Here is a 27,853-nt window from a genome sequence, read left to right on the forward strand (position 1 = left end):
GAATCACTCCTTAGCAGGTCTATTGGCATTGATGGAATTCAGGATGTTGTCAGCACCTCCTTTCACGAGCCTCGCAGCCAATTCTTGTCCAAGCGCAGCAGCCGCTTCGTTAGTCTGCACTGTAACCTCCATAGAATTTTGCACACTCTGAGATCCATCAAGACTGACAACAATCGCCGTGATCCTCAAGAGATACTGTGCCCGATCAATCCATTCCGTCTCAACACCAATCGGAACACTACAACCTCCCTCAAGAGTACGCATAAGAGCCCGCTCCGCAAGACAAGCTAGAGTCGACCACCGATCTGCCAAATTGCTGACCAACGCCAAAGTCTCGCGATCGCCTTTTCGAATCTCCAGCCCAAGCGCTCCCTGGCCAACCGCATGCAGAATACCACCCTCCTTGGAACCCATGTACTGGTTGATACGATCTCTGAGTCCGATACGCTCAAGACCAGCTGCAGACATCACCATGCAGGTATACTCGCTTTCGGGATTATCAACCTTAGCCAAGCGCGTCTCCACGTTTCCGCGCAAGTTTGCAAAGCGGAGATGAGGATACAGGCGACGAAGCTGTGCTGAGCGCCGCACTGATGAAGTCCCCACAACTGCGCCTTCCGGCAGAGTCTGCAAGCTTGTATAAGGCAGGCCAGCTTTGACGATCAACGCATCGCGAGGATCATCGCGGAGTGGAATTGGTGCGAGGTCGCACGAGTCTGGGAGACTAGTTGGCATATCTGAAGCGCATTAAGACATTATTTCGTAAAGAGAAAGGCAGAGAAGTAGTAGCCTACCTTTTAAACAATGAACGACAATATCTACCTCGCCCGAGCTGAGCTTCTCTTCCAATTCGCTGGTCCATAGGGACTTTTCTCCGAATTTGTAGAGTGCCGTGGACTTGTCTTTATCGCCCAGCGTGTGCAGGGTTTCAATCTCAAAGGTCCGATCGCGGGCTATCTTCTGCAAACTGGCGCGGATGCCCTCGGCCTGGACGACGGCCAGATGGGATCGACGAGTGCCAATCCGTACAGGCCGTACAGCTACAATATTCGATCCCGCCATATCGAAATTTGACCGTAATTGAAGGCGGTCTTGGAGGGAGAAAGAAGAAGCAGGCAGTCAGCACAAACTGTTCGTTTCAGCCCCCAAATGACTAGTGGGGCCGTTCCTACTATCTATAGGATTCGATATAACACCAATGTATTCAGATCAGACTCTGCATCAGACCTAGGTTGGATATATTACGGCTTAGCTTATAACTTACTGGGGGGCTTGAATCCTCGTTCCGGCCTCGTTATGCAACAATGCCATCAAGCCGAAGTAGTGGTGCTCTGTGCTTGTCCACGCCACCTCGTCTTTCCCTGGTGTTTGCATGTTCTCTTGATGGATCAAATCAAAGCACGAGTTCATAGAGGATATTATATGGGTAGCGCATAGTTCAGAACTGGCGATACGAGGCCTACAGAGCCTCCGCCATCTATAAGAAATGTTGTCATTCCCATGTAAAAGGAAGAACAGAAATGAGTAAGTTTACCTCACCGGGATTTCCCTTATGATCTTCCGTGTCTTCATAGTTCACTCATAGCCCCGCCATTTAAGTCGCGTCGAATGGTTTCACCAATGCGAGAGTCTCACTGGAAGCGCTCGCTGGAGGAGACATAGCTTCTGGTCCTGAGATGAAGGGCTATCCCGTAGCAGATCGTAAAGCCCAGTCTAAGCAACCTTGGAATGGTGCGGAAGTGCAACCGTAGGCTATGCTATTCTGACGCATATCGACCTTGTAGTTCTTCTGTTCAGATCCACTGAGGAAAACGAAATTGCAAGTCTCATTATTTTGTGCCCATGATATGGTATCTAAATGTCTTAAACGGTCAACTGAACAACGCCTGCATCCCTGCTAGAAAAACTTGATGAGAAAAACCGGGGTATCCAGAGCCCTCGCAATGCAACCATCCAACAATATTTTTTCACTCCTGATATTTCCTATCACCGTAAATTCCCACAGAAACAGCACCGAGAACATTTTCCAACCTGCCCCGCAATTTCTGCAATTCCTGTGCCTTGGCCGTGCGCTCCTTCTCGACATCTCGTAGCTGTGTCTCCAATTCTCGGATTCTGGATTCCTGCTCGGCCTCTGAAGCACCGATGCCGGGGAGCACAGAGATCAGGTACTCGATTTGCTGCTCTTTGATAATGAGATCGCGGGCCAGCTCGCGCTGACGAGCAGCAAATGTGCGAGGTGAGTCAGGCCGGGGTGGAAGAATCGGGTCTCCTTCGACTTCGCCTCCTTCTGCCGTTGTACCGGGTTGTTGTGTGGGTGGAGGGACCGGCGATGTTTGGGCTACGCCGCCGCCTGCTGTTCCTGCCGCAACCGAGGCGGGCACGGGAGGAGTGGATGTGTTCTTGGAGATCGTAGCTAAGGCCGGTGCGGCATTCGGAACATTTGGAGGTGGAATAGCAGGTGAATTGTCGTGGTATGTTGTGAGATAGCCGAGCGTTGCGTAGAATTGAGTCGCAAGCTGTTTTGTGTTAGACATGATCGGAGTCAAATTGTCGCACGCTATGAAGGCTGACCTGGTCAAGACATGTTTGTAGCTGTGTGAGAATATCCGCCATAATGGGCAATCTAAATGCTTGGGAGTGTAGTCGGGAGAGAAACAGAGGATGCGACGTCGAGAGGCCAAGATGCGCAGGAGATGCGGAGAGAAGCTCTCAATGCGGTGAAAAGGCGCACTCTTTCACCTCGACACCCCTCGATGCGACATTTGCGCCCGCGTTATGGCTTCGCTGCCGAACTTATCTTCCAATATTCCAAACCGATAAACTTCGCCCGGCCATTCTCCAGCTCACAAGTCAACAATGACCTGACACCGTTCACCCGGCGGCTCTTCAAGCTGCCTACCGCACCCCCAACACCAACCCAAAACCATACCAACCTGACCACCTTCCTGTCCTACGCTAAGCGTATATCCCTCCCCGAAGCAAGCACCGTCTACGTAGGCACGCACTACGAATACACGGTCCTCCAAAGCCTACGACGCTATGCGCTCTCCCTCGAGCGGATCGGCGGCCGCGATGACGCCGGCATCGACCTAGTAGGCACTTGGCACCTACCGGAGCGCGAGCGGGAACGGGCAGTTCGCGTCTTGGTACAGTGCAAGGCACTCAAAAGCAAACTTGGGCCGAACCTGGTGCGCGAGCTCGAAGGCACGTTCCGCCAGGCGCCTGTCGGATGGCGCACGAACCAGACGGCGGGAATACTGATTAGCCCGCGCGAGGCAACGAAAGGGGTTCGGGACGCGCTGGCGCGGAGCTCGTATCCGTTATTTTGGATGATGATGGAGCGGGATGGAACGTTGAAGCAAGTGCTCTGGAATGCACGGGCGGAGAAGCTTGGGCTAGGACCTCTGAGTGTGGAGACGAGGTATGGGATGGTGGATTCTGAGTCGGGAGCTGTCACGAAAGAGGTCGCTCTGACTTGGAATGGAAATGACATCCCACATATGGACCAGGTCGAGCAAGACTTGCTCCGTTTGGAGAATCAGTGGGTGGCATCTTGGGGAGCTCGTTTGTCCGGTGTTGAGAAGGATGTTCTTTTGGATGCGGTGCAAAATAGCTTCCCTGATGGGCATCCAGACCCTGGACCAAATGGCGTGATGTCTGAATTGGATCAGACAAAACTTCTGCATGAACTACGAAAACATTGACGCTATTTTGAGATTAGACCCAGGCAGAGCGAGGGAAGTGATCCAAAGTGGCATAATCATAACATTAAAATAAAGCTTCAAGGGTATAAAAAGACTCCAATCAAAGATCTCCCAGAAACTCCAGAGACAAAATTCGTTCAGTACCGGTCATGATTAACCCTGCATGGTGGACCAGAAATAGTTGGCGTAGAAAAAGCGGGAGAACTTGGGGTCAATGTTCACGACATGCACATCACCCTTGCGACTATTGCGAATAACCGCTCGATTGAAGTTTCCGGCCTCATCAGGCTCAATATCGACTCCCAAAGAACGGAAGATCTTAAGTCGCAGTCTGTAGAATAATTAGCAAGTAGAACCCTGCGCTCAGGCGACGCCACTCACATTGTCGCATCATCCGCCTCGCGCTCACGGCGCGTGGTCTCATCGCCCTCGAGACCCTGTGATTCCAGGTCTGCCAGCTTTTCCTTAAGCATCTCCAACTCACTTTCTGAGACGCTCGCTTTCGACCTCGAGTTCGGTGGCTGCCTTGGCGATTCGAAATTTCTTGGTGTCCAGCTGGACGATTTCTTCGGCATGTTTGCTGGAATCGTGCACTGCCACGGCCTCTTCGTGTTGGGCGCTCAGCGAGTTGAGCTGGCGACCAAGTTTCCGTAAAGAGGACTCGGCCTCTCGAATGCGCAGGTCGCGCGACTGCTGGAGCGTGGCAAGAGAGTCATTGATGCGTGTGACGGCTTGTTTATCCGGGTGGATATTGAAGTTGCCGATCGTGTGGTGAATGAGCTGTGAACACCATTTAGTTCTGGTTCTAGTAGCCAGTAATCATATGAGCACGTACAGTACCAGGATCCTCGTCGAGCAACATGTTGGGCGTAGTTGAGAAGAGTGAAGCGGGACAAATCGGGGTGTTTTGATTGTTGCTGCCGCAACTGCCACACTGCACCGCCACATGTTGGCTTCTCCGCAAGTGACGTCTGCCTCTAGCTTTTACGCCCATCTTTCCTACTCAACTGTTCAGTCTACCATGTCTAATCTTCCTTGTGAGTTCCATAATAGGTTTATTCTCTTCATATCGCGAGCCTTTCACTGACTCAGTGCCTTTCATGCAGATGCTGCAGATGCGGAAAGGTCCGTTGCCCGGTGGCACGCTCGTCCGCGACCCCTTGTAGATTGCGAACTAACTCGTCCGAATCTAGCCCGCTGAAGCCCGCGGAGCTTCAAGTGCTGCGCGCTCAATACGAGAAAGAAGGCGACTATGTTGGCATCCAAACCAAGTTCAACTTTGCCTGGGTATGGAACCTAAGACCCGAGCTATCGATGGGAAATCCACGCTGACCAGTGGTCTCCGCACTTCGCGGAGGATGTTTTTTAAACAGGGCTTAATCAAATCAAACCAGCGTCCCGACCAACAAGAAGGTGTTCGTCTTTTGTCGGAGATCTTCCGCGGAGCCCCGGAACGCCGACGAGAATGCCTATACTATTTGGCCCTGGGCAACTACAAGCTGGGCAACTACGGCGAGGCCCGCCGATACAACGACTTGCTTCTCGAGAAAGAACCGGCCAACCTGCAGGCGGCCAGTCTGGGGTCACTTATCGATGATAAGGTTGCCAAGGAAGGGCTGATGGGCATCGCGATCGTGGGAGGCTTAGCGGTCGCGGCAGGTGTTGTTGGCAGTTTGATTTTCAAGGGAGCCAGAAGACGGTGAGCGTTGGGAGAACTGGCGTCTGCAAGGGCTATAGCACAGCCGGAACCGTCCTTGCATTGGCCTTGTATAATTTCTACTGTCTGAAGCTTTCCTTATCAGCCTCAGCCTCCGCATTGTCGGCGTTTCTTTGTCCTCCATGGCTTTCTTAGCCTCGTATATAGGTACTGATCTTTGTTCAGCACGAAATGAATGACCTGGAAGTATTTTCCCTTTCTTTTTCTTCACGGTTGCTGGTCTCTTTTCGACGTCTCCTCTACGTTGCCACCTTGCATCATTAAACCTCCGATCCCAGATTTTAACTACGCTGCCTAGAGCACCGTGTTGCTATTTTTGGGCTGCATCCGATGAGACCTGCAGTATTAGTAAGTATAAGTAAAGATGTTAACGGTTTCATCGTGTTGAAATGCTTGGGTAGTCTCTACCTTCAATCTTGCGCGATCGCCCTTGGAAGGCAACCGGTTCCGACGTCATCGCCTACTTTATTTCTCACATTATTACACGTCTGATTTTCGCCTCCGATTAACCTTTGCTGTGACCCGGAAACCCCTGAACAAGGCGACGAAGTCCTCACTTGCGTGTAGTTGCCCCACGCCGATAAGGCCATGACTCGTGACTGTTCCGCGCGTTCGCCGATTTAGTCTCGTCGTGAACCCCCCCCTTCTCATCAACCACCATTCTTGATGCCATGGCGGATACCGGAGATCGCATGTTTTGCCATGCCTGTGGAGGGGTCTGGTCAAAGGACGATAGTGGTTTGACCTGCCCGCACTGCGAGTCCGACTTCACAGAGATCGTAAGTGTTCCTTGTTTCCCATTTCTTTGTATTGCAGGAGCTAACCTGCATAGATTGAAATCCCTCCAGATCCAGATACTCCTCCTCCAGAACTCGAACCTGAACCTCGCACGCCACCGATCAATCCGTGGGCAGATCACCATCCTTGGGGAAATGAGGAAACGGCTGGACCTCGGCCATTCGACTTCATGAATCCAGGATCTCCCGGATACTCTCAGCACACCTATAGGTCTCCAGATGGCCGATTTACCTTTAGCAGCACTACTATCGGCGGGGGATACTCCCCGCAACAATCCAGCGCAAACGCCCCTCCAAACCCCATGCTTCCGATGATGTTCGAGGGCTTAAACACAATATTCCGAAGTCTATCAGAGACATATGATCCCCACCATCCCCATGGATCTAGGAGTCCGGGCTTCGACGACCCGTTCATGGCGCATTCATCCCATTGGCAGACTGCCGACCCTGATGGTCCTGCGGAACCTGAAGGACTATTCCCCCGCGACACAGATAGAGCGCAAACGACAGTTCCCCCGGTGGCCTCTTTAGCCGAGTATGACTTCTCACCTTTCTGCACAGTACATCCAGCTTACCCAATATCTCAATAGTCTCCTGCAGGCCTTCCAGACTGATTTTGGCGCGCAGAGACGGCAAGGCCGACATGGTGCCCGCGGCGTCGCAGGGCCGAACCCGCTCGCCATGCTTTCAGCCTTACTCAACATGGACCGGAACGGCGATGCGGTCTATTCCCAAGAAGAGCTTGACCGAGTGATCTCGCAGTTGATTGATCACAACAACACAGGAACGGCACCGCCACCGGCATCCGAATCCGCAATCAGGTCACTACCCACGAAGAAAGTCGACCAGGAAATGCTGGGGTCTGACGGGAAGGCGGAGTGCTCGATCTGCATGGATGCTGTGGAACTCGGCACGGAAGTGACAGTGCTCCCTTGCACGCACTGGTTCCACTTTAGCTGTATCGAAGCTTGGCTGAGCCAGCATAACACCTGTCCACACTGCCGACGAAGCATCAATTCAGTTGAATGGTGAGTGCCCTCCATAACGCATCGTCCCCGAAACTTGTGAGAGCTGACGGGAACCTTGTTTCACAAGCACGGGCGAAGGCTCCAGCGAAAACCCAGTCGTTATCCAGGATAGTCCGGAGGCACCTTCATCGGGACGACAAAGACGTCGCAGTTCCCCTTTTTCCCTGCGCAGTCATCAATCATCCGGATCCGGATCTAGATCGACTCCGCAATCCCCAACGCCTGAATCCAGCGAACCCCGCAACAGACGTGGGAGTCGGGGCAGTCGAGGTAGTCGCAGTGAACGCGGAGGAATTACAGGTTGGGTTTGGAGCCGATTAGGAGGAAGTAACGAGTAGGATAGACGATTGACGACACACAGACTTGCGCACATTGCGGGGAACATTTGGAGGTCGTGTTTTCTTTTTCTTTTTTATCATCTCTGGCGATCGCGATCGATTTAGCGCTCGTTTCTCATCCATACCCCCTTTTTCTTTCGTTTCTCTTGGCCTCTTGGACAGGTGCAAGTCTTTGGGTCTCGTGGCTGGTTTTCCATGGGTTTCCTTTCAGCCAGTGTATATATTTCCAAACTCATGCCAGACAATGGGTTTTTCTATTACGTCGGTGTCCAATCGAGCGAACCGGTAGCATGGAGTAGTAGCTCAATGTAGATTTTGCTGACTCTAGAGAATTGCAGATGGGGGAAAATACTTCTACAAGCTGATTCTAACTTGATCTCATCGAGTGGACAAGACTATCTATCGGACACACACAGAAAACAAGACCCATGAAGCAGGGCCTTGGGACTCCAAACCTTCATCGCTGGCCACAAATGAAAGATTCTCAGCAATTGGCATGTTGTAAAAATCCAATAACATTGGCTCATATGTATTAATCTTGTAAGCCAAATACCATAGACCTAAACCTTGAGAATCTTGCCCGTCTCAACCTCATACAGATACCCGGTAATAAGAACATCCAAAACCAACGGATTTTCCTTCAACAATTTGACATCATCAAGCACGCTCTGTTTCAGGTCTCCAAACGGCAGGAATGCAATGTGATCGACATTCTGATGCAGGTCAGCGCAGATCTTGCGGCGGATTACATTCGTCGCTAAAGGTCAACATTCCACAATCCGTCTAAGAGGTATAAGTATAATCCTATGGATCAAATATTTCCTTTGCGTGAAAGGTTCTGATACATACGTGGTGCACGATGATGATCTCACGGGTGCCAAGAAGCTGTTGTGAGATTATGATACTGCGAAGAGCATCGGTTACCCGTCCGCCTGCGTTGCGGACTACATGGGCATCGCCCTCTTCCAGACCTAGAGCTCGAGCGGGATCTAGTTCTGTGAGTAGGGCTCATCAGGGAGGAGGGTATAGAGCGTGGACTACTTACCAAGGCGCGGGTCCATGCAGGCCACTATGGCGACTTTCTTGTGACGTTAATTTAGTCTATTTTTTGGTTTTTGTTTATAGGAACATAGCGATGAATGCAAGAGAGATGATGCACCGTCGAGGGGGAAGAGCAAGATCTCCTTTGGTGAATGACGCTGCATACTTGGCGTTGGCGACTTCGGCTTCTTGGGCGACAGACATGTTGTATCCGTGGTTTCAGATAAATGAATCGACTTCAGGTACCTTAGTGACAGTGGGCACGATATAAAGGAACCAAATATAATTCCCCCCCCCCTTCCCCGCGCTCTTGTTCTCGAGATGAGGTGATCGTGGGCTACTTCGACTCTTGATGGCGTGATGAAGCACATCGAGCCCGTGCTCCAATAGAATGAAGAGGCCTTGATAGACCTGAGGTTTCAATTGTTTGCGTACAAACCTAGAATCGTCTTTGAGCGAACATGGTGGTATGGATCTCAAATATCTAGAGACTAGTATGAGACGAGTTTACAAAGTCGCAATGCAGATAACATTTCCAGCGATGCATTGAAAGTGTGCACGGTAGATAATCAATGAACAGCCAAAGTGGCAGTCCACTTCCCCTCCTTCTTCGCAACTTGTTCGCAAAGGTCCCGCAGAATACCTCCCAGCCACTCAAAGTCACTCTTATCCAAATACGTTTGAGCACTCAGCCGAGTCCACAGCCACGAGCCATGTCGGAAAACAGGGACAAAGGTATCATGCTCTTTCATCAGGGTCGTTTGAATCCATGAAAAGACCCCAGGGGCCTCGTTTGGTGAAATCGTCACAGCTGCACCTGAAACAGGCTCATCGGAAACAGCAATAGGCAAGCGCACCGTTGCCATGGCACATTGGCGCATATTGCTCGTTTCTCCGGGCTTCAGGTCCGGCTCTTGCAGAACCTCTGTCCCAAGGATATATGCGACAATGTCGGCGGCTTCGATGGCGAGATCAGTACAATAGGACATGACAGCCTCTTCTCCGCCGCAGACCTCCTTGCGGAATTGCAGCGCGGCTGGTATGCAGATGTAAGCGGAGTCATCGCTTGTGGCAACAAATTCGAATAATCCTTCGAATAAAGTACTTTTCTTAACGGTGTTTGGATCAGCAAGAACTGATTGCCGGGTGTCAGTGGACGAGGGGCCAGGGATGAAGCCCCATGAAGTGGGAAGAGTGGTACGCATAAAATGCTGATTGCGCTTAGGGACATAGAGAACAGCGCAGCTGCGAGGCGTGTAGAGCCACCTGTAGGGAAAGTCAGTCTTGAATGTTTTTTCCGGCCAAAGCCAGGAATAGGGGAGACCGGGGACATCGTACTTGTGACAGTTAGACACCAAGAAGTCGGGCTGTAATTTTTCCAAGTCAAGTGGGATCTGTCCAATGCCGTGGGCGCCATCGATCACGCTAAGAATGTCCTCTTCACGACAGATGGCAGTGAACCGCTCAAAGGGAAAGCGACATCCTGGGTTGCTGACGATGGTATCGAAAACAGCAGCCACGACCTTGAGACCTTCTTCGCGAGTCTTACGGACAACTTCCCGGAATCGGCTCTCGAGCTCGTCTTCCGAGATAGGGAACTGGAATGGCACCTTTCGAGACTCAAGATTCGAGTGCTCTTGCAAGGAAACAATACTCTTCTCCACAGCTCCGTAGACTGACTCGAAAAAGATGATGGCTTCTCCAGACTGAAAATTCAAATTGTACAGCACTGTTGCGACGCCGGTGGTTGCGTTCTTCACAAATACACATTCGTCCTTTGGCGCATTGAGTATCCCCGCGACGGCTACACGCGCCTTCTCCAGGTGTTCTGCGTGGTGGGCCCGGATATACGGGTCTGGTCGCCCATCGGCCTCGTCCATGAAGGCCCATTGAGCATCACGCACGGCGGCGGGATGTGCGCCGAAAGAACCTGGTCGTGTCAGATCTTGAATGACATGGGGACACTTTCAAGGTACAGACCGTGGTTCAGATTCTTGTATGAGGGGGGCAAACAGCCAATGCTTCAGCATCGGTTTCCCGAATGGAGTCACTTCAGTAGCCATGATGATGGAGTTCTTGACAGAATGCTGGGATTGTCAAGTCTGTTGAGGTCTGATATATCGTTATTATGTATCAAGAGGGGCATACGGAGATGGTGATGTTGCTCTGCTATGTTTTGACTCACCTCATCTCCCGAGCCAATGAGTGCCGGGACTATTGCGCTGAAGATCCACCTGAACCTTGTCAAAGGGCGTGCGTATCTTCAAATACTCCGACCGATCGGAGAGATCGGATTCACGAGCTCGTCCGTCGTGATCCCGACCAGTCATGCCAGATTTATACGCTGGAGGAGATCTACATGAGCGGTCTTATCGTCTTCGCTTATCACGGTGAGATGCTTTAACACCAAAGTCTTTCTTACGTCAAAAATCTTGATTTGGAAACAATGCGAATTAGTCCCTTCGTATTCACCAACAAAGAAAATCTTACTGTGGATTTACTTATAGTGATCTGATCAATTTAGTCCTATCTACCGAATCTTCTCGTGGGGAAAAGCTCGGCATTTGCGGTTTCTGTATATCTCCGTGAAAGAAGCATTCCAGACTAAAATAAATTAAAAAAAAAGTAGACGACTTCAAATCACAGATACTTTTTTTTTTTTCGCAAATCTCAGGTCTCCGAACCAAGTCACCTAATGCTTCATCGACTCGCAGACTTCCTCACCCGATCCATCGGATTGCTCCTAGTCTCAACCGGCGTAGTCTGGCAGATCCACCCCGTTGAATGTGAGTCAATCCCATTCTCCAAAATCGGCAACAAACTGACAATGGGCCAGTCACTGGTGTATTTGGTATTGCCGATCCAACGCCGGAGAAGGCCACCTTTGGCCCAGCACTCGGCAGCAGGAATGCTGCAGCGGGGCTGATGCTTCTCGTGTTGAGCTTCAAAGGCCATCGCAACCTCGCAGGGACTCTACTCGCAATTTGGTGCACATGTGCTGGACTCGAAGATGCCTATTTATGCTATCTCAAGGGTTCTAATAAACCCATGCATCTGATCAATACTTCGAGCGGTTGGATTGTGGCCACGTTATTGTGGATGACTTGATTAATGGACTATCGTGCGAAATCATCTTTCCTGGCTTGTTCCACAGCTCAAGCACTGGAATTGGCTTCGGTGATGTCGGGGGGGGGGAATATGGGGAGATCTGTAGAGCTAGATTGCATTTGTTGGGGAAAAGAGGGGGTTTGCACGAGTCTCGGCGAGCTCGGGATCAATGGGGTTCATTAACAAATTATAAAAGTTCAATTTATGAGCTCACGTCATGAACTTTGGATACATAAAGTCCCACGGATTATGCGATGTAGCCAACTGTAATGCTTGCTCAACGCCTGCCTGCGGAATACCGGTCCAGGACCAACACAGATGCAGTCAAGAGATAGAACTATCCCCATATTAGCCAAGATCGGGTCAAGGGCCATGATATGATCCAACTTACTTTGTAAGAAAGTCGAGAGGTTGAATTCTGATGGCGCCTCAATACGCGGAGTAGAGTGCGGGGAGCTGTTGTCGATGTGAATGCCCCGTTGCTGCAGGAACTTTTGTACGCCACTTGCATCCAACCATTCATCAGGTTCTGAATCAAGAACAAGTTGCCAAGATCTTGAAGACCGCAAAAGCATATCAGGAGAGAAATCCTCTCTCTTAAAATCTAATGGGTTGAGCACCTTGGTCTTGAGCTCGATCGCGTCAATCACGTCATCGTTCATGGCCATGTAGAACGTCGATATCAGACGATTCCGCTCCGATAATGTGAGCGGTTGGCCAAAGACCTCTTGGATCTTGGCTTCGTTATCCGGCCGGTTCACCAAGAGCCGGTATCCGCTTTCGCAGCACTCCCGTACAATGCGCTGCGAAAGGGTCCAAGGTTCTTCTTTGATGAGGCTGGATGGAGATATAGTTGCCGGAGGTGTCGGCAATTGTTGCCGTGGAGGAGACAATGACATGGACGGTGATGATAATACCAGTCCAAATGGGAGTATCGGCTGTTCCTGATATGGCGGCGTCAAGGGTTGCGCCACGGGCCACTGGCGTGTATTAAATGGGAATTGTAGGGACTCATCCGGCATCGACATATTAACCGGGTCCAGATTGTCCATATCAAAGTTGAGATTGACATTTCGCAAGCCATTTTGCTTGCGGCTCTTTGAAGGAGGTGTAGGTTCGACTGGTTCGGATGTCTCGTCTTCATCACATCCCTGTTTTGCGAGCGCGACACACTTCCGGGTAATGTTTTGGAGTGCGGACGCAATGCGCGGATATCGCGCAAGTAAATCATTTTGGATGAGAAGATTGCTGAACGACAGGAAGGATTGGCTGATCTCCTCGATCCCCACTTCCATCTCCTGTACCCGCGTCTGTAAATTACTGATCGTATTTTCTTTGCGCCGGCGATAAGCTTGCTGTGCGACGCGGAGCTGCTTGCGACGTCTCTGGAGATTATGAGCGAGTGTGCCTGCAATATCCTCGCGAATTACCCACCTCTGGCAAGTCCTGATCGTCGGTCACGGTTCGGGGACGACCGCGCTTGCGGGGCCCCGGAGTAGTTGACTTCATGTCGGTCATCACTTCAGCCATGATTGACTGGATAAATTTTTAGAAATTGAATCGGTGATATATTACCTCTCGAGGTGATGTAATGCAGAGATAGGCAGATTGTCAGCAAAGAAGCGAACCGTGACGACGTCCATTCAACAGCACTGGGGCTCTCGGGCTGTTGAATAATCGAAAAAGATCGGCCCAGATTGCTAAGCATCTTGGCATTCCACTGACTTTGACCAGCCTTACATCACCATTCTCAGAAATCTTTGGTTCGGCATTGTGATTTGGCAGAGAATCTTCGAGTCGAAATATTGCAGGGATTCATCTGATGACCAATTGAGCCCTACCGCTGAATTTCCCTGTCCAGCTCTTCTCCTGTCCATCTTACGAGTGGTTATAGTGAGCAGTCCGGGCCATACTTAGCGTTAGAGACAATTCAGTAATATGCAACACGTAGACCAGTCTACTTGTCTGTCTTGTATTAGCACTCCACTGATTTCTATTCTCTGAGAGATATACAGAGATATTTCGCAGCTAAACAAGCTGGTTCATCCCAGGTTTGCCCATACCGAGGCACAAGCCCGCAGATGTGAACTCGAACATTGACGGCCAATGAAGCTCCCAAACATAACTTATAGATCATGTAGGCAGATAATTGCTGGTACATTACAAATCACATTTGACACAGATTTGAAATGCTTCAAGTGTGCAAAGCGTGTTCCTGTTGGCCCCTTATACTTTGACCCCTTAGCGCAGGTTTCAGATCTTCCTAACGGACTGATAGTGTCAACAATCGCCAGCTGAAAGCGGTATCACTGCACCCTTCAGCTGCACCCGATCAAAAATCCAGAACCATCTTATTCTGTCTGGATTGATTGTTGACTCAACCAAGGATTGCTCCTATTCCGTCATGATGAGGATGCTTCGTATAAAGGAGTCCCAGTCACCATACAAAGGCTCATTCATCTAATTCACCAAGGCCTCCACTCCCACTTGAGTCCAATACCTACTTTACAAAATAAAACCTCAAACCCCAAAAGACCACCGATCGATCTTCAATATGCCTCTTTGGCAGATCTACCATCCCGCAGGGATTTTCGAGGACGTGGCTTCCAAAGAAGCATTCGCCAAAGACATCACCCAGATGTATACTGAACTCGGTTTACCGGCTTTCTACGTCGTTGCGAACTTTATTCCAGTCCCAAAGGGCGAAATCTTCGTTGGAGGGAAGATTCCCACCGAGCGACCCTTCATCCGTCTGGTCATCAACCATGTCGCGATACATGCACCGAATGAGGACGCCGCGTACCGAGGCACTACCTCTCGGATCGACAAGATTCTGAAGCCTCACGTCGCGGAAAAGGGGTATGATTGGGAATACCATGTTGACGAGACGGAGCGGAGACTGTGGAAGCTGAATGGGTTGATCCCGCCGCCGTGGAAGAGTGAGCAGGAGCAGATTTGGGTCAAGGAGAACCGCGCTGTTCCTTATGATGGGGGTTACTAGGATTTGGAGACACTTTTGTATGTGGCCGACGTGGATTATACTCGCGAGTCGATGTGAAGCTTGCCGGATAATTACCATGGCATATCCGCCTTCGAAGTCGGCTTCATTCCGCCTTGCACAAGTTCCTGGCGATGTACAAGGAGTACTGAGCAAAAGCTTTATTGAACTGAGAGGAAATATATCGATGCACAAATACACTTAAATGCTGCTAAAGACATATGATAGTACACGAGTGAATCGGTTCCACTATTGAAAGACATTCGGAATCACAGAGCTCAAAATCGGAACGTATGAGTGTAGCGGAAGGCCTTTGGAAAAACTCGGACAGTACAAGCACAGTTGACAATGCGTATTTACCGCTTGCCCTTCTTGCGGGGCGCGACGACCTTGAACGCGGCGCTAGCAGCTTCTTCCTCGCGGGCATTCTGGGAGGTAGCACTAACGGTCGATCCCTTCTTGGCAACCTCGCTCCAGCCACCGCCGTTCTTCTGTTCGCCAAAGACGCTGGGCGAGACGGACTCGACAACGCCCTTGTCGGCAAGCTTGCGGCGGCGAATGAATTCCTCAGCAAAGTGACGGCCATCCATGGTTTGCGAATTCGCGTATACGGAGTCGGAAATGATCTCAGCCTCGGCAGGCAGGAACAGCAGCTGCTGGACGAAATCGTCAACTATACGTAGCATTAGTATCGCGCTTGACTTCTGGACAATGTGTCGTTACTCACCATTGATGTTGCTGTTCAGCCCCTTGCTAAGGGTGAGCTTGGCCCACTTGGAGAACTCCTCAACAGCCTGGTTGGGATTGGATTGGGGGACGCTGCCTGCGGTCACAGTGCGGGTAGCAACAACAGGGCGAGGTTTGGGGGCAGTAGTAGGCACCACGGGCACCGATGCACTGGAAGAGCGGGGGCCCAGGGGTGCAGCAGGCGGGGCCTTAGCCTTGCCACCAGCACCAACAGTAGTCCAAGCACCGGAGAAAGTGGGGGCGGCAGCGGTGGCGGAAGGAGCAGGAGCCTTGCTGGCGAGATCAGCATAGCGCTTGCTGGCAGACGCGGGAGGGCTGGAAGTCGCAGTCACGGCAGCGCCGGCAGTTGCAGCGGCCAGGCGCTGCTTGCGAGCCTCTTCTTCCTTTTGGATCTGAGCGAGGGTCTTTTTGGTGGCAGTGTTGGTGGGGGCAGGCTGGGTCTTGGTGCTCCATGCGGAGCCGGTAGTCACGGTAGGAAGACCAGGCGATCCAGCGCTGGCCCAGTTGGCCGACGAGGGGAGACCAGGAACAGCCTGGGCCTGGGCCTGGTTGAGACGTTCTTGCTCGGCGAGCAGCTGTGCACGACGAGCGGCCGCGGCGACTTCCTCACGCTGGGCAGCGGTACGAGCCTCGGCCTCCTGAATTTCCTTCAAAGAAGGTCCCTTGGGCACCTCGTGGGTATCCTTCGCCCAAGGCGCAACAGATGTGGCAGGAGCATCAACAGGAGTTTGGGTTTGGGACCGAGAGCCAGCGGCAAGAGCATCGGCGACGTTCTGACGGTTACGCTGGGCCGCAGGTGCCGGCAAAGGCGAGGCAGAGGGAGGGGGAGGGAAGGGCTGAGGCATAGCACGATCCACCTTGTTTCCCCAAACCGACTCGGGTGCCTGTTCTTCGTGCTCTTGCTGCTGCTGGCGCTGGGCAGAGGCAGCCTTGTGAACCTGCTGTGATAGAGTGAGCGCAGGCTCAGAGGTTTCAGGCTCCGAGGCAAGCGTCTCCGCTGCGACTTCCGAGCTTGTGGCGGCAGCCTCAGCTTCGAATTGCAAAGACGCAGCAGCGGGGTGAGTGGGGAGTCCTTCCGCGGTGCGCACCATGTCACCCTCCTGGGCTCGTAGGGCGTTGAACTGACGCAGTCGCTCCTCGCGAGCCTGCTGAGCAAAGAGATCATCAGAGTTGTTCTTATCGAATTGCTCCTGTTCTTCCTGCAGTTGGGCCCGATCTTGGAGCATCGATGCAACTTGTTGAGCGTGGAGGAAGTTGTCGGGCTGACGGCCAGAGAATGCTGTCCCACCGAAAGCAAATGGATCCTGTCGGCCTACATTCAGACGGTCAACAAGAGCAGCGAGCTGATCTTGGTGACCGATGTCGGTTCCTAGCATCCCAGGGGTGGTGCCTGGGAGCCCACTCTGTCTGAGCGGTCCAGCGGCGTCAAAGAACCCTGGAACTTGCTGGGGCTGCTGCTGTCCTTGGCCTGGTGCCTGAATAGGAGAGGGCTGATACGCGCCAGGAGAAGCGATGCTGCCAAAGCTGGGCTGACTGTGAAGGCTATGGGCACTGGTCTGGTGCTGAAGTGGAGGCTGGCCAGATGCCGGCGCACCAGGGTGCACCTGCTTCATAAAGGCTTGCTGCTGAGCGAGATGCTCCTTCTGACGAGCCATCAGATACTGTTCCTCCTGCTTACGACGCTCCAGTGCATTCTGCTGCTCGGCTGTCAGAGTCGTGCCAAAGCTCGGGAAACTGCCAGGGAATGGAGGTTGAGCAGAGCCGGCAGGTACGGCACCGGTCCACTGAGGACCATTGGGTTCCGGTCCGTGCGGGATGCCAATCTGAGGGACAAGGAATGGTTCACGCGAGTTCCCAATGCGTCGGACCAATTGCGCGAGTGGTTCGAACTCGATATCCTCTTGCTTCTTGATCTGCAATTCAGGGCTGAAGAATCCAGCCTTGAACCAATCGTGCATCTCAAGTCCAGTCCAGGGCCCCTGAATGTTTCCTTGCGGATCACGGTAAATCCAGCGCATTCGATCAGGCATAACCATGGTCCGCTGCTGGGCGGAAGAAACCGAACCACCTGGAGTCTGGGTTCCGGTAATATCATGGCCTATATTTGCAGGAAGAGAACCAACTGCCGAAACTGGTGTTTGAGAGGCTGAGTTCGATCCAGGTTTACTAGCCGATCCGTCCAATCCATGTGTCGGATCTTGTCTCAGAAGATCGTCCATACCCACGGACTCGGGGCGGCTTTGATCATCTTGCATTCCGGAGAAGAGTGCGCCCAATTTGCTAGATCTGCCAATGCTTGCTGTGCCGGAGATACCAGCATGCGGGCTAAAGAAACCGCCACCACCAAGGGCGGACAGGCTTGGAGACTGAAGATCACCGCCCATCGATCCGAAGATAGGATCCCCGAATGCCCCGAAAGCCGAACGCTCGCGAGTGGGAGTGCCAATAGCACCGCCTGCAGACCATGCAGAGGGTCCGCCCAAGCCAGAGAGACCACCCAGGCTGCCCAGGCCGGGATAATTCCGATTGGCGTTGACACTCGAGTTTTGGCTGCGGTCGATCGTAGGCAGATCCATACCTGAACCAACTCTTTTCATGGAGCCAAATGGATTGCCAGGATCACGCAAGCCACGCAGGCCAGGGTGCTGGGGCTGCTGAATATCAGATCCATCAGTGTCCACATCCTCCGCATCTGCTGTGGATTTATCACCGTGCGGACTCTGATAGGGGTTTGTATTGGTCGGACTAGTCGGCTCATGCCCCTGAAGAAGGCTGGGGGTAGGGTTCCGCGAGTTCTCATGGCTCTGCATCAGCTCCCGGAACCCAGGAATACTCGATGTCATGCCGAATGCACCGAAACCAAGGTCTGCCTGGGACGGAACCTCCACATCCTGAGACCCACCGAGGGCAGCACTTCCACTGCGGGGCTCATCGAATGGGTTGGTTTCGCTCCGAGAAGCACGAGTCTTGAGCGCATCTCCCCACGGAGACTGCGAGCGTGAGTGAGCCTCATCTTCAGTAAGACGCTCAAGGTTGCCAAGAGCCTTGTCCCTCGCAGACCCCGCAATATCCTCCGAGCTGTCCTTGGGAAGCAAGCCCTTGAACCTGCTCTCGCCTCTGAGACTTCCGAACCCGGCCTTCTTCTCGGTCGTGGGAGTTTGCGCGGCGTTATTCGATCCGAGGGAGAAAGCCCCAAATGCGCCCATGGGAGAAAAGTTGGCGTTTTGAGAAGCGGACGCGGCTCCCCAGGGAGAGTTAGGTCCACCTACGGCTGTATTCAAAGGATTTGTAGAGCTGCGTTTCAAGGAACCGAAGGGAGAAGCAGCATCTGGCCCGCCTTCCTTCGCTTTTTCGTCCGGTTTAGGATCTCGGAAGTCGGTCTTCCGACGCAACAGAGCTGGGGGGGAGTGGAAGTGTTTGTCTCGTCACGGAAAAAGCGAGGGTTCGAACCGGTAGGAGACATAGGGTTGCCGACAGAGTCGCCAGTCTCTCGGCGTCGGGCGCCCGGACGGGCAGCATTCGGGGAAGAAGTATTGTAGTTATTAATGTGACCCTGGGTGTAGGAGATGGACCCTTTGCGACCACCAGATCCCGGAGCAGTATTGTCTTTCGAGGCGTTCGTGGGCGGCGGCTTGAGAGGCGAATTGACCGAGGCGGAGAACAACTGCAGAGATTTAGCATATAATCACGGCTCGTTGAGATTCAAGGCAATGACCCACCTCTTTCTCTCCATCAGACATATCAGTCAATCCAAGCGGCTCTGCCTGACCATCGTGATCCCAGCACACTTCAGGGCCTGCGGAGGTCTTTTGGTCATCTCGCTTCCCCCACGCCCCATTCACGGGGGTTGACACCATATGAGGGTCCCAGTCGGCCACAAAATAATCCTCCACGTTCTTACCCAAGGATCCGGAATCCCGCTGTGCCTTGTACATTTCCAGGAGTTGCTCCTTGGAGTATCGGGCTTCCCCGTTCCGCATGGCGCTAGACATAGTATTTGAGCTCATGTGGGGAGACATGTAGGCTCCGGAGGCAGACATCGAGGCAGATGCAGGCTGGCTACCGTCCCGGGTGTGGGAAGGGTTGGTAGCGACAGAAGGGCGCCGGAAGGTTTGAGTGGCTCCGTTCATGCGAGTGCGGGACCTAGTACAAGGTTAGGATCGGGTATCTTTCATTGAATGAATTGAAGATCAATAAAGCAGCTGGAAGGTCCAAAGCAAGCCGGTCGAGCTAGTCACCCGGACACGCGGGCATTGGGGAGGGGAAGACAGGGCATGATTGCATACCATTCTCCACCGGCACCTCCATCCCCTCTCCTACTGGGGTCTTGGGTGTTGCCAGCGGCGGCTGACGCGAAGCTCGAAGGAAGAGTTGTAGGCATTATGGAAGGTAGGTTGTTGGGGTAAGATAAAGATCCTCCTCAAAACAACCGAGTATGAAACGTTTCGTCGCGAGACTTTCTGTGGCGGATGTGCGTTGTGTGATGCGAACGGGGATGCGATGCAAAACACGAGAGGTGAGAAGAACGGTTGGTGTTGTAGGTTGACAGCTGAGATGCTAGTCAATCGAGGTAGGTTTGTAAAGAGGGAAATGCAGAATGCGAGCGCCAGACGAACAAGGTCGAGAAGAGAGATCGAGTTTCGATTTCGCTTGGGTTTGGATGGAGCAAAAATGATTTAGCGGGGATGTGGCAATAGGCGCACCCAGCATGTAATTACCGTGTTTTTACTGCCTTCAGTCGCGTGAGCACCACCCGAATTTGGAGTAATACACAATACAAAAATACACCGCCTGCGGCCAGCCACCCGGTTTGATGTCTTCAGTACACACAACACACACTCTGGCCTCCGTCATCGATCACGTCCACGGTACTTTTGCCCTCTATGTCACGAATACAAAGGTATTTTCTGCGCGGTCTTGGCAAACTGAGACCTAGCTAAGAAGTCCCACACTTACAGAAGATGATCCTGACTCAAAATTTAGCAATATCTACCTCCATAGCTGGCTCGTGGCTAGGAACACCTTTGTGTGGCATTTAATTACCTGACGTGTATGGTGGACTAACACCACGCACCGCCTACAATTGGACGATCTACTGCATTCAAAACGGTTAAAGCTGCTTTAGACTGGCCCCATTTTCGACGAGTCGTGCTCCTTTGATGCTGCAGCCCTTGCGCTGATACGAAGGCACAAAGAGCCCTGAGATGCGTTGCACAGTTTGATACGCCCAAAAAAAGACGTCTTGAATGGAAGGGCACCCACGCATAGCTGACATCCCTTCCTACTTCTTTCCAGCCCCCATGGACACCAGATATTGCATCGCCCTTGTTGCAGGAAGGAATCAACCTGCATAGTTCCCGTTTGGGTAAAGACCGGGACTTGGCTGGATTGAAGACTGCATTATTCCTTAACTGACACCTCTATATCAATATTCTTTGTTATTCTGTATGCTTGCTACTACTCCCCACCGTTGTTTGACTCTATGCCGATTGACTGACTTGCTGACTGACAATGACTTGCAAACTTCAAGCTTTCCATTGCTTGCTGTCTTGCCTTGAAACAACACGATGGGTCTGAATTGTTGCAGACTCAGCCTTGACATATTAAGACCTTCATCCGCCCTCTTCGTTGCCTTCTTTGCCCGATCGCCAAGACAGTCTACACAGCGCATAGTCTGTCTCTAGATCCAAAGTCGTGTCTAGGCTTAGTTCTTTCAACACTTTCGGATAATCCAAGGAGACACCGGGCTTTCCAGTTGAATAACTCAATCAACCTTGGAAAATGCGCAGGCGTTCACGTCAGACGTTTTCCCCCCAGGACTATTTCACCGGCAGACCGATCGATAGGTTCGTGGCTCGCGGATTCTCAATCATGCAATTGCCGTTGTTAGTCCCTACTCCCAGTGAAGGCGCTTCAGACAGTCCGCGTTCTTGTCCATCAACTTGCCCTACTACTGTCGGTGGCAGCGAGACGTCTGATTCCAATCTGACTCGCAGATGCTGCAGTACCTTTTGCGGTCAATCTTGCACCGGTCACTGCATCTGTCAGTCTCATAAGATACAGATCACAGAGCGTACTCGGACTAAGAAGGAGTTTCAAGGCAACGAACAAGGCCAGAGGTCCTCCGCTCCTTCTCCGGCCCCATCGGTTTCATCCGGCACCAAGATAGCTACACCGCCGCCACAGTCCCACTATGTGCATGCAAAACCCGGCTACCCGGTGATGGCAAACGGACCGGATCCTATTTATGCCTATATCCACCCAGCTCATGTCCAAGCAGTTCCATATCCGCCTCCGCCTCCGCGACAGCCCGTTGAAACCTCGCGAAAGGCTCCTTCGATAAAATGTACCTGTCAGAACTGCCAACAACATGCGACTACTTCCGAGAATGAGACGCGGACATACCACTGCTGCTGTTGTTGTCACTTAGAGGGATGCTGCACCGAGTTCACCGACTACTTCGATGACGCTAGTTCAGAAGGCTCTAACGATTCTGGGCCCAGGGCCGGGGCTGGAGCTGAAGTCGGTTCTGAGCCTTCAACCATCTCGTGCCAGTACTACCTACCTTGGTATCTGGCTGTCCCATTTGGAACACCCTTTATGGAGTAGTCTTTTGATACTTGCGCTCGTTTTGGAATGGGTTGTGGGTAGAGACCTCCCAAATTTTCTGCGTATTTTACTACTAGACTGCTATGCTATTTCCTTTTTGTATTGGTTGCATCTTGATTGCATTCACGAACATAGTAGCTCTCAAGCAAAATGTACGTGCATGTTAAGCGAGTAAGATGAAAATCAGAATCAATAACACCAAAATCAAAAAATCTAGAGGCGTGTCCTCAAGATTTGAAGTCTTGAAACGTTTACTTGAGCCCCTAAGGCTAAGCTGTCCAATTATACAGTTATCCTGTAACCGTTCAAACCACGATAAACGTGTAAGTCTTCAGGGCTATCAGTCAACTTTCGAGGATGGAATGAAAGATCAAAAATCAGGAATCCCAGTAAGTCCATCGACATGCCTTTCTCGTACTATCGGCTTGTCACCAAAATTCCGGATGACTGTATATACAGATACCACCTGCCCCAAGTCTTGGTCTTAAAGCCACGCCCCCGTGCCTCACTCGACCTCTGGAACTCCCAATGTTGAAAGTTTGCAAAGTAATCAGCATGATAAATAAAGCATAAAATCTACTGATCGAAACTAGCAGTCTTGAACAGTCAATGTGTATTGTAATTATTCATGGATATGAGTAGCTGCACAGGCCGTGGAGATTGCCTCTCGAGGTCTGGGGTGAAGTATTCTACCGATTAAGTTCACAAGCTTATGCTGCACCCTTGCCAGAGCCAAACCCATAATGTGTAGCTCCTAGTGGAATCTCCAATTTGGAGAAGGACAGGGATGCCCTGATTAATCAGTGAGACAATTCAGTCGAGCCGAGGTCCCTGTGAGGACGTGAGTTTAAGCATTCATCTGGGCACAAGTGATAACTCAAACCACACAGGTGGTCTTGCATCATAGTCTTCTATGTATTGATTTATCTCCAGAAACCTCATTCGTCTCTTTCATCAAGAACATTATAGAATCGCAGTTTGTTCGTGCTCAACCCACTTTCGTCACTAGATCCTCGGTTATCGATAAGAGGTTCCCCGCACCGATCATCAAGGCCTACGGCGAGGGCGGGAATTCCTACATCAATCCAGTGAATATGTCCAAGGCAGTGTATATTGAGCCCATCGATGGCAAGTCTGGCAAGCCAGGCCAAGTCTACTACCCGCTCACAATCCGCACTCAACCCCGGCCTGTCCCTCAGGGTCGCGAGTTGCTCGTGAAGTTGTCTGCCGCTTCCCTCAATCACCGGGACCTTTTCCTTCGCCAGCATCTTTACCCGGGTGTGACATTTGATGTTCCCCTGTTAGCTGATGGTGTAGGTGTTGTTGTCGGTGCTGGTCCCGATGTTGCGAACGCAGATCAGTGGCAGGGAAAACGCGTCATCTTGAATCCCGGTGTGGGCTGGAAGGACTCGCCTGATGGCCCGGAAGAGGCCACAGGATACCGAATTATGGGAGGTACCAAGGTCTATAACAAGGGCACACTTCAAGAGTACATAGTTATCGAAGACTCTGAGGTGGAAGAAGCCCCTGAGCATCTGACCGACGCTGAAGCGGCTGCTCTTCCATTGACAGGCCTCACCGGATGGAGAGCGCTGGTGTCCAAGGCTGGTGAAAGAAATTCCAGCGATGGTGCTGCTGTTCTGATCACTGGTATCGGAGGCGGCGTCGCACTTATTACGCTGCGTTTCGCAGTGGCCCGAGGCGCTCACGTCTTCGTGACAAGCTCCAGCGAGGAGAAGATTCAGAAAGCCGTTGAACTGGGCGCAAGTGGTGGTGTGAGCTATAAAGAGGAAGGTTGGGAAAAGAAGCTGCTTAGTATGCTCCCATCGGGCAAGAAGAACTTTGACGCCATCATCGACGGCGCTGGAGGTGACTCAATCGAGAAAGCTGCCAAGCTGCTCAAGGTAAGTACTCGTACAACTCGTCAAATTTCTCGATCGGTATATCTAACTGATATTCGATAGGCTGGTGGTGTCCTCTCAATTTATGGAATGACAGTGTCTCCGAAAATGCCATTCTTGATGCAGGCTGTTCTCAAGAATATCGATGTGCGTGGATCCACGATGGGATCTCGGAAAGAGTTCAAAGACATGGTTGACTTCGTCAAGGCTAAGAAGGTCCACCCGGTTGTATCGCGAGTTCTTAAGACCGAGATTGATGATCTAAAGGGCATGGATGAGCTTTTTGAAGACATGAAGAACGGTACACAATTTGGCAAGTTGGTGATTGAATTTGGAGGGCACCCCTCAAGCAGCAAGCTTTAAGTAAGACAAATAGCTGGTACGAAGTCATGACTCAGTGAATATTCATGGCTATACGCCGCAATGAAACGGAGAAATTCAGATTTGGCAGTTGCCGGGAATCTATCAGTATATGACTGCACCTTCCGCACTAACTTCCTTAGTTCACACTCACCCTCATGGCTTCTGCGCCTTTTGGCGGCCATCAATATCCCTTATTGTGTTCCTAGAGTCTCAATTTAACCGAACAACATCAACTATCCTCGCTCATTCAACCCTTCTCGATATCCAGTTTCATTCTTTTCACTATGCCTGTCATCGTAAACCGCAGTATGCGGATCTCGTCAGGCAAGAAGGCTGGGAACCATGTCCGTCCTTCTGGCCCTGTTCCTGTATCTCAGGATGCTCCGATGCACTATTCTGAGGCGTCTTGGTCCGAGGATGACGAAGACATCACGGTAGTTTCTCCGTCAACGTTTCTCCTTTCTGCTTTCCATCATGTTCATTGCAACTGACTCGGAATTGGCTTGAGAGATCCAACAACTCCCAGTTTGCCTTGAAAGCCACCAATGACTGCATCCAACACAAGATTGCGAAGCTACAAGTTAACACCGCCCGCCTGAAGCGAGAACTGTGGCTCCTCCAGCGACACATCAAGAACTTCAACCACCCACTGTATGAAACATGGGAAGCTGATATTCTCACCCGTCTCATCGAAGTTGCCCATGCGCACCAGCGCCGCTCCAAGCTCCAAGCAGGTGTTGCCATCGGCGATACCACGGCCGCGGATCGTGAGAATCTCTTTCACGCGTACAACACTGCTGCTAAGCACGTTCGTGCGGACACTCTCCAGAGGCTTGGTCTGGATGAGAAGTACTGTGAGGCACTGGCACGCTACAATGAGGTTTGTGAGATACTTCTTCTTGTCTGAAGTGAAGTCCTTGTTCTCTGCTGACATCCATAGGTCGCCCCCTACCGCAGTCCGAACCCATTTCAGACGGAGAATGCCTTCGCCAAGTGGCTCCTCAATGAGAAGGAACAACGACCAGCAAAGTTTGACTTCTGGTCAAGACTGTTCCCCGTCTGCTACGGCCGGACCGTGGAGGAAAGTGCCGCCATTTCATGAGCACCCTCGACAGTGTCTATTCCTCTGTTCCATCCTTGTACATAAAGAGCTCCATCGGTATGGCTGCTTACGTCGCTCGTGATTTGGGGTTAAGGTCTCGGGTGTCAAGGCGTTCGTCATGGGATCGTGCCGGTCGGTTTACTGTCTTTGTGACTTCGGTCAGCTACACTTCCTTCATTGCGGTTTTGAATTTTACCAAACATATTTTTGTCGCTCCGTGGCCACAACGAGCCTATGACTGCATGTTTTACTGTGAGTCCTAGAGGGCTAGTGATGGCTCAATTCCTCGAGCTCGCTGCTCACAACGTAGTTCACATAGGCTCACAACAGTCTGTCCTCTCAAGGAACACGCCGAACTGGACAGACTGCAGGTCCAGTATTTATGTCAAAGGACAATAAGCGTTGGACCAGCTCATGATAGCACATTTTCATAGCAATGAAGGCCAATGCAGGTGTCTGGGCATGACCACTGCCAGCCAGCAGCAAGATCGACCTGATACTGCACGCTACTTTTGGATGTCTCAATTTGGCTACACTAGCGTCTACTCCAAGCCTTCAACCACTCTCACGTTCTTCGTTTCTCTCTAAGGCCTTCGTAATAATGATCTAGTGGTCACTGAGACCTTCTTCTTCACTAGAACGGGAAAGACACGGCATCCCAAATGTGCGGCCTGAAGGACAAGTCTCAGGACCGACTTGCTTACGGTTTGACTAGGGCTGGACTAGGGCTGCGTCAACCAAGCCAGTTGCGCAGTCAACAACTTCCATGGCTGGCTGACCAAAGCTCTCCCAAGAGTGATCCTCCATTCAGTATCTTACAATCTCCTCCACGCGTGAATGTCTCTGTCCAGCTCTCAACTTTCGGGGCCTTAACCCAACCATCTACTGTCACCGTAGCAGATAATCAGCCCATAGAGCATCGCAGAACTACATTTTCCTCTAAGAATAGTATCGTCTGTCTCTTGACCGCTCTTGAGTGAGACAAGCTCTCAGCAGCTCTGCACAGCCCTGTGGCCGACTGATGAATAGAGGGCTTAGTCGATAGCCCAATGACCAGTTGTGGAGCCGATCCAGGGTCTCCGATTCGCTCCGGCTCGGTTAGGTTCCGAAGCCTCGTGTTTGATGATGATGTGAGGGGAGCAATCTGCCACCGTTGGCTTGCGAGCTATCCCAGGTTGTGCCGAATGTTCAAATGCCGTTCCCGGCAAAAATAAATGAAGAAACCCCCGATCATGTCATGACCTAATGACCCATTGAGTTCTTTTATTGAGGCCCCGATTAGTCTTTTCGTTCCCACTCTCGCAAGTGCAAGGTTGACCCATGAGGAGTCCACCTCATAAACATCTTGACGCCTGCCCGATCGTTACATCGCGATGGCGCACATTCAAGTGAGGATCCATGAAATCTGGCGCGCTGTCAAACGCCGGGCTTCCAAACTATGTTAAGCTGCTGCCTACCTTGGCAATGTGTTGATTGGAAGGAATCGAAGAACTTGGCAACAGCATAGAACCATCAAAAGAGGGTCAAGAGAAGAGAATGCCAAGTTCCACCTTTCTTGAGGGGAGAGGGTTTCCGTAGATACCGAGCGCCATTTCCATTTGGAAATTAAAAAAAAAAAAGAGACTAGAAAAAACAAAAGGGTGGATCCCATCGCTTCGGGTCCGACGAGGACGGGGATCCAATTAGACTCCACCGGGGCCCTTGAAAAGCCAGGAATAGCGCGCACCATCGCCGCGCCGGCAAGCTCGATGCGGCATAGCCTGAGAAGAAAGAAGCACAGAGGTTAGAGTCGGAGTGTGATGGGTCCCGAGCTCCCGACAGCGTCCCAAGATGCCAACGTCCTCATTTGTGGACTGTGCGCTCCACTCGGTTCATGAAGGGATCGGTAAGCGGACGAGCACCCACTCGACCCGCATATTGTGCACCCTTCGATTTTTGTGGTGGCGATAGGTTTGACGTGTTGAGATCTCCTGTTTCCTCACAAAGGTGGGTCTTTTACGCTGCAATTTGGCGTTGCATACAGTAATGCTCTTCGGGAGGGAAGGGAGAAAGGGAGAGGGGGAGAGGGGGAGAGGGGGAGAGGGGGAGGGGGAGAGGGGAGGGGGGGAGGGAAGGACGCGGATCAACTTGAAACGATCGTACTCCGGCGGAGGTTTCAGCCTAGACGATCTCAGCGGCCTGTGAACGAATTCTTTGCCCGGCTTATCAATCAGGTTATGAAAAGTTCTTCCAGAAGTCGGTAAAAAAAAAAAAGGTCGGGTAAATTTTCTTGATGTTGGTTTAGGTTCAATTCGGGAAGAAGTATCTCTCCGCATACTACGTGCATATATATATCGTGGGCTGCCATGGATCGTCGCTCTCGTGCAGCTATCCTCTTGGCACAAACTACATCACACC

General features: G+C 51.6%; 14 protein-coding genes across 14 annotated transcripts; 6 read left to right on the forward strand and 8 right to left on the reverse strand.

The window, feature by feature from the left end:
• Nucleotides 1–3: 3 nt before the first annotated feature.
• On the reverse strand, nucleotides 4–1,062 carry N7477_009831 (porphobilinogen deaminase; the record flags this gene model as incomplete). The annotated part of the gene is made up of 2 exons (XM_056971492.1): nucleotides 4–737; nucleotides 795–1,062. The coding sequence occupies 2 exons, from the start codon at nucleotides 1,060–1,062 to the stop codon at nucleotides 4–6; spliced, it is 1,002 nt and encodes a 333-aa protein (XP_056818471.1).
• A 905-nt stretch (nucleotides 1,063–1,967) lies between these two features.
• N7477_009832 (med21 domain-containing protein) lies at nucleotides 1,968–2,616 on the reverse strand (the record flags this gene model as incomplete). The annotated part of the gene is made up of 2 exons (XM_056971493.1): nucleotides 1,968–2,519; nucleotides 2,575–2,616. 2 exons carry the CDS (start codon nucleotides 2,614–2,616, stop codon nucleotides 1,968–1,970), a joined length of 594 nt encoding a protein of 197 aa, XP_056818472.1.
• A 140-nt stretch (nucleotides 2,617–2,756) lies between these two features.
• On the forward strand, nucleotides 2,757–3,707 carry N7477_009833 (uncharacterized protein; the record flags this gene model as incomplete). The annotated part of the gene is made up of 1 exon (XM_056971494.1): nucleotides 2,757–3,707. One exon carries the CDS (start codon nucleotides 2,757–2,759, stop codon nucleotides 3,705–3,707), a length of 951 nt encoding a protein of 316 aa, XP_056818473.1.
• Nucleotides 3,708–3,860: 153 nt separating this feature from the next.
• On the reverse strand, nucleotides 3,861–4,569 carry N7477_009834 (kinetochore Spc24 family protein; the record flags this gene model as incomplete). Its single annotated transcript, XM_056971495.1, has 4 exons — nucleotides 3,861–4,038; nucleotides 4,089–4,158; nucleotides 4,202–4,487; nucleotides 4,543–4,569. 4 exons carry the CDS (start codon nucleotides 4,567–4,569, stop codon nucleotides 3,861–3,863), a joined length of 561 nt encoding a protein of 186 aa, XP_056818474.1.
• A 159-nt stretch (nucleotides 4,570–4,728) lies between these two features.
• On the forward strand, nucleotides 4,729–5,410 carry N7477_009835 (mitochondrial fission 1 protein; the record flags this gene model as incomplete). Its single annotated transcript, XM_056971496.1, has 4 exons — nucleotides 4,729–4,744; nucleotides 4,814–4,832; nucleotides 4,901–4,994; nucleotides 5,081–5,410. 4 exons carry the CDS (start codon nucleotides 4,729–4,731, stop codon nucleotides 5,408–5,410), a joined length of 459 nt encoding a protein of 152 aa, XP_056818475.1.
• A 685-nt stretch (nucleotides 5,411–6,095) lies between these two features.
• Nucleotides 6,096–7,253, forward strand: N7477_009836 (putative RING finger domain protein; the record flags this gene model as incomplete). Its single annotated transcript, XM_056971497.1, has 3 exons — nucleotides 6,096–6,203; nucleotides 6,257–6,756; nucleotides 6,812–7,253. The coding sequence occupies 3 exons, from the start codon at nucleotides 6,096–6,098 to the stop codon at nucleotides 7,251–7,253; spliced, it is 1,050 nt and encodes a 349-aa protein (XP_056818476.1).
• An 894-nt stretch (nucleotides 7,254–8,147) lies between these two features.
• Nucleotides 8,148–8,648, reverse strand: N7477_009837 (beta-class carbonic anhydrase; the record flags this gene model as incomplete). Its single annotated transcript, XM_056971498.1, has 3 exons — nucleotides 8,148–8,300; nucleotides 8,437–8,582; nucleotides 8,633–8,648. 3 exons carry the CDS (start codon nucleotides 8,646–8,648, stop codon nucleotides 8,148–8,150), a joined length of 315 nt encoding a protein of 104 aa, XP_056818477.1.
• A 549-nt stretch (nucleotides 8,649–9,197) lies between these two features.
• Nucleotides 9,198–10,508, reverse strand: N7477_009838 (putative aminotransferase family protein (LolT); the record flags this gene model as incomplete). The annotated part of the gene is made up of 1 exon (XM_056971499.1): nucleotides 9,198–10,508. One exon carries the CDS (start codon nucleotides 10,506–10,508, stop codon nucleotides 9,198–9,200), a length of 1,311 nt encoding a protein of 436 aa, XP_056818478.1.
• Nucleotides 10,509–11,951: 1,443 nt separating this feature from the next.
• Nucleotides 11,952–13,266, reverse strand: N7477_009839 (bZIP transcription factor; the record flags this gene model as incomplete). The annotated part of the gene is made up of 2 exons (XM_056971500.1): nucleotides 11,952–13,121; nucleotides 13,171–13,266. 2 exons carry the CDS (start codon nucleotides 13,264–13,266, stop codon nucleotides 11,952–11,954), a joined length of 1,266 nt encoding a protein of 421 aa, XP_056818479.1.
• A 1,024-nt stretch (nucleotides 13,267–14,290) lies between these two features.
• Nucleotides 14,291–14,737, forward strand: N7477_009840 (tautomerase family protein; the record flags this gene model as incomplete). Its single annotated transcript, XM_056971501.1, has 1 exon — nucleotides 14,291–14,737. One exon carries the CDS (start codon nucleotides 14,291–14,293, stop codon nucleotides 14,735–14,737), a length of 447 nt encoding a protein of 148 aa, XP_056818480.1.
• Nucleotides 14,738–15,090: 353 nt separating this feature from the next.
• Nucleotides 15,091–15,420, reverse strand: N7477_009841 (uncharacterized protein; the record flags this gene model as incomplete). The annotated part of the gene is made up of 1 exon (XM_056971502.1): nucleotides 15,091–15,420. The coding sequence occupies one exon, from the start codon at nucleotides 15,418–15,420 to the stop codon at nucleotides 15,091–15,093; it is 330 nt and encodes a 109-aa protein (XP_056818481.1).
• Nucleotides 15,421–15,453: 33 nt separating this feature from the next.
• On the reverse strand, nucleotides 15,454–19,862 carry N7477_009842 (GYF domain-containing protein; the record flags this gene model as incomplete). Its single annotated transcript, XM_056971503.1, has 4 exons — nucleotides 15,454–18,878; nucleotides 18,932–19,145; nucleotides 19,201–19,624; nucleotides 19,720–19,862. The coding sequence occupies 4 exons, from the start codon at nucleotides 19,860–19,862 to the stop codon at nucleotides 15,454–15,456; spliced, it is 4,206 nt and encodes a 1,401-aa protein (XP_056818482.1).
• A 3,322-nt stretch (nucleotides 19,863–23,184) lies between these two features.
• On the forward strand, nucleotides 23,185–24,354 carry N7477_009843 (putative alcohol dehydrogenase; the record flags this gene model as incomplete). Its single annotated transcript, XM_056971504.1, has 2 exons — nucleotides 23,185–23,994; nucleotides 24,055–24,354. 2 exons carry the CDS (start codon nucleotides 23,185–23,187, stop codon nucleotides 24,352–24,354), a joined length of 1,110 nt encoding a protein of 369 aa, XP_056818483.1.
• Nucleotides 24,355–24,638: 284 nt separating this feature from the next.
• On the forward strand, nucleotides 24,639–25,456 carry N7477_009844 (uncharacterized protein; the record flags this gene model as incomplete). Its single annotated transcript, XM_056971505.1, has 3 exons — nucleotides 24,639–24,788; nucleotides 24,881–25,234; nucleotides 25,295–25,456. The coding sequence occupies 3 exons, from the start codon at nucleotides 24,639–24,641 to the stop codon at nucleotides 25,454–25,456; spliced, it is 666 nt and encodes a 221-aa protein (XP_056818484.1).
• Between the last annotated feature and the right edge of the window lie 2,397 nt (nucleotides 25,457–27,853).

Source organism: Penicillium maclennaniae, assembly GCF_028827695.1.
Source record: "Penicillium maclennaniae strain IBT 15551 chromosome Unknown utg000008l:1.0-3552695.0:1.0-3555053.0, whole genome shotgun sequence".
NCBI classification, from domain to species: domain Eukaryota; kingdom Fungi; phylum Ascomycota; class Eurotiomycetes; order Eurotiales; family Aspergillaceae; genus Penicillium; species Penicillium maclennaniae.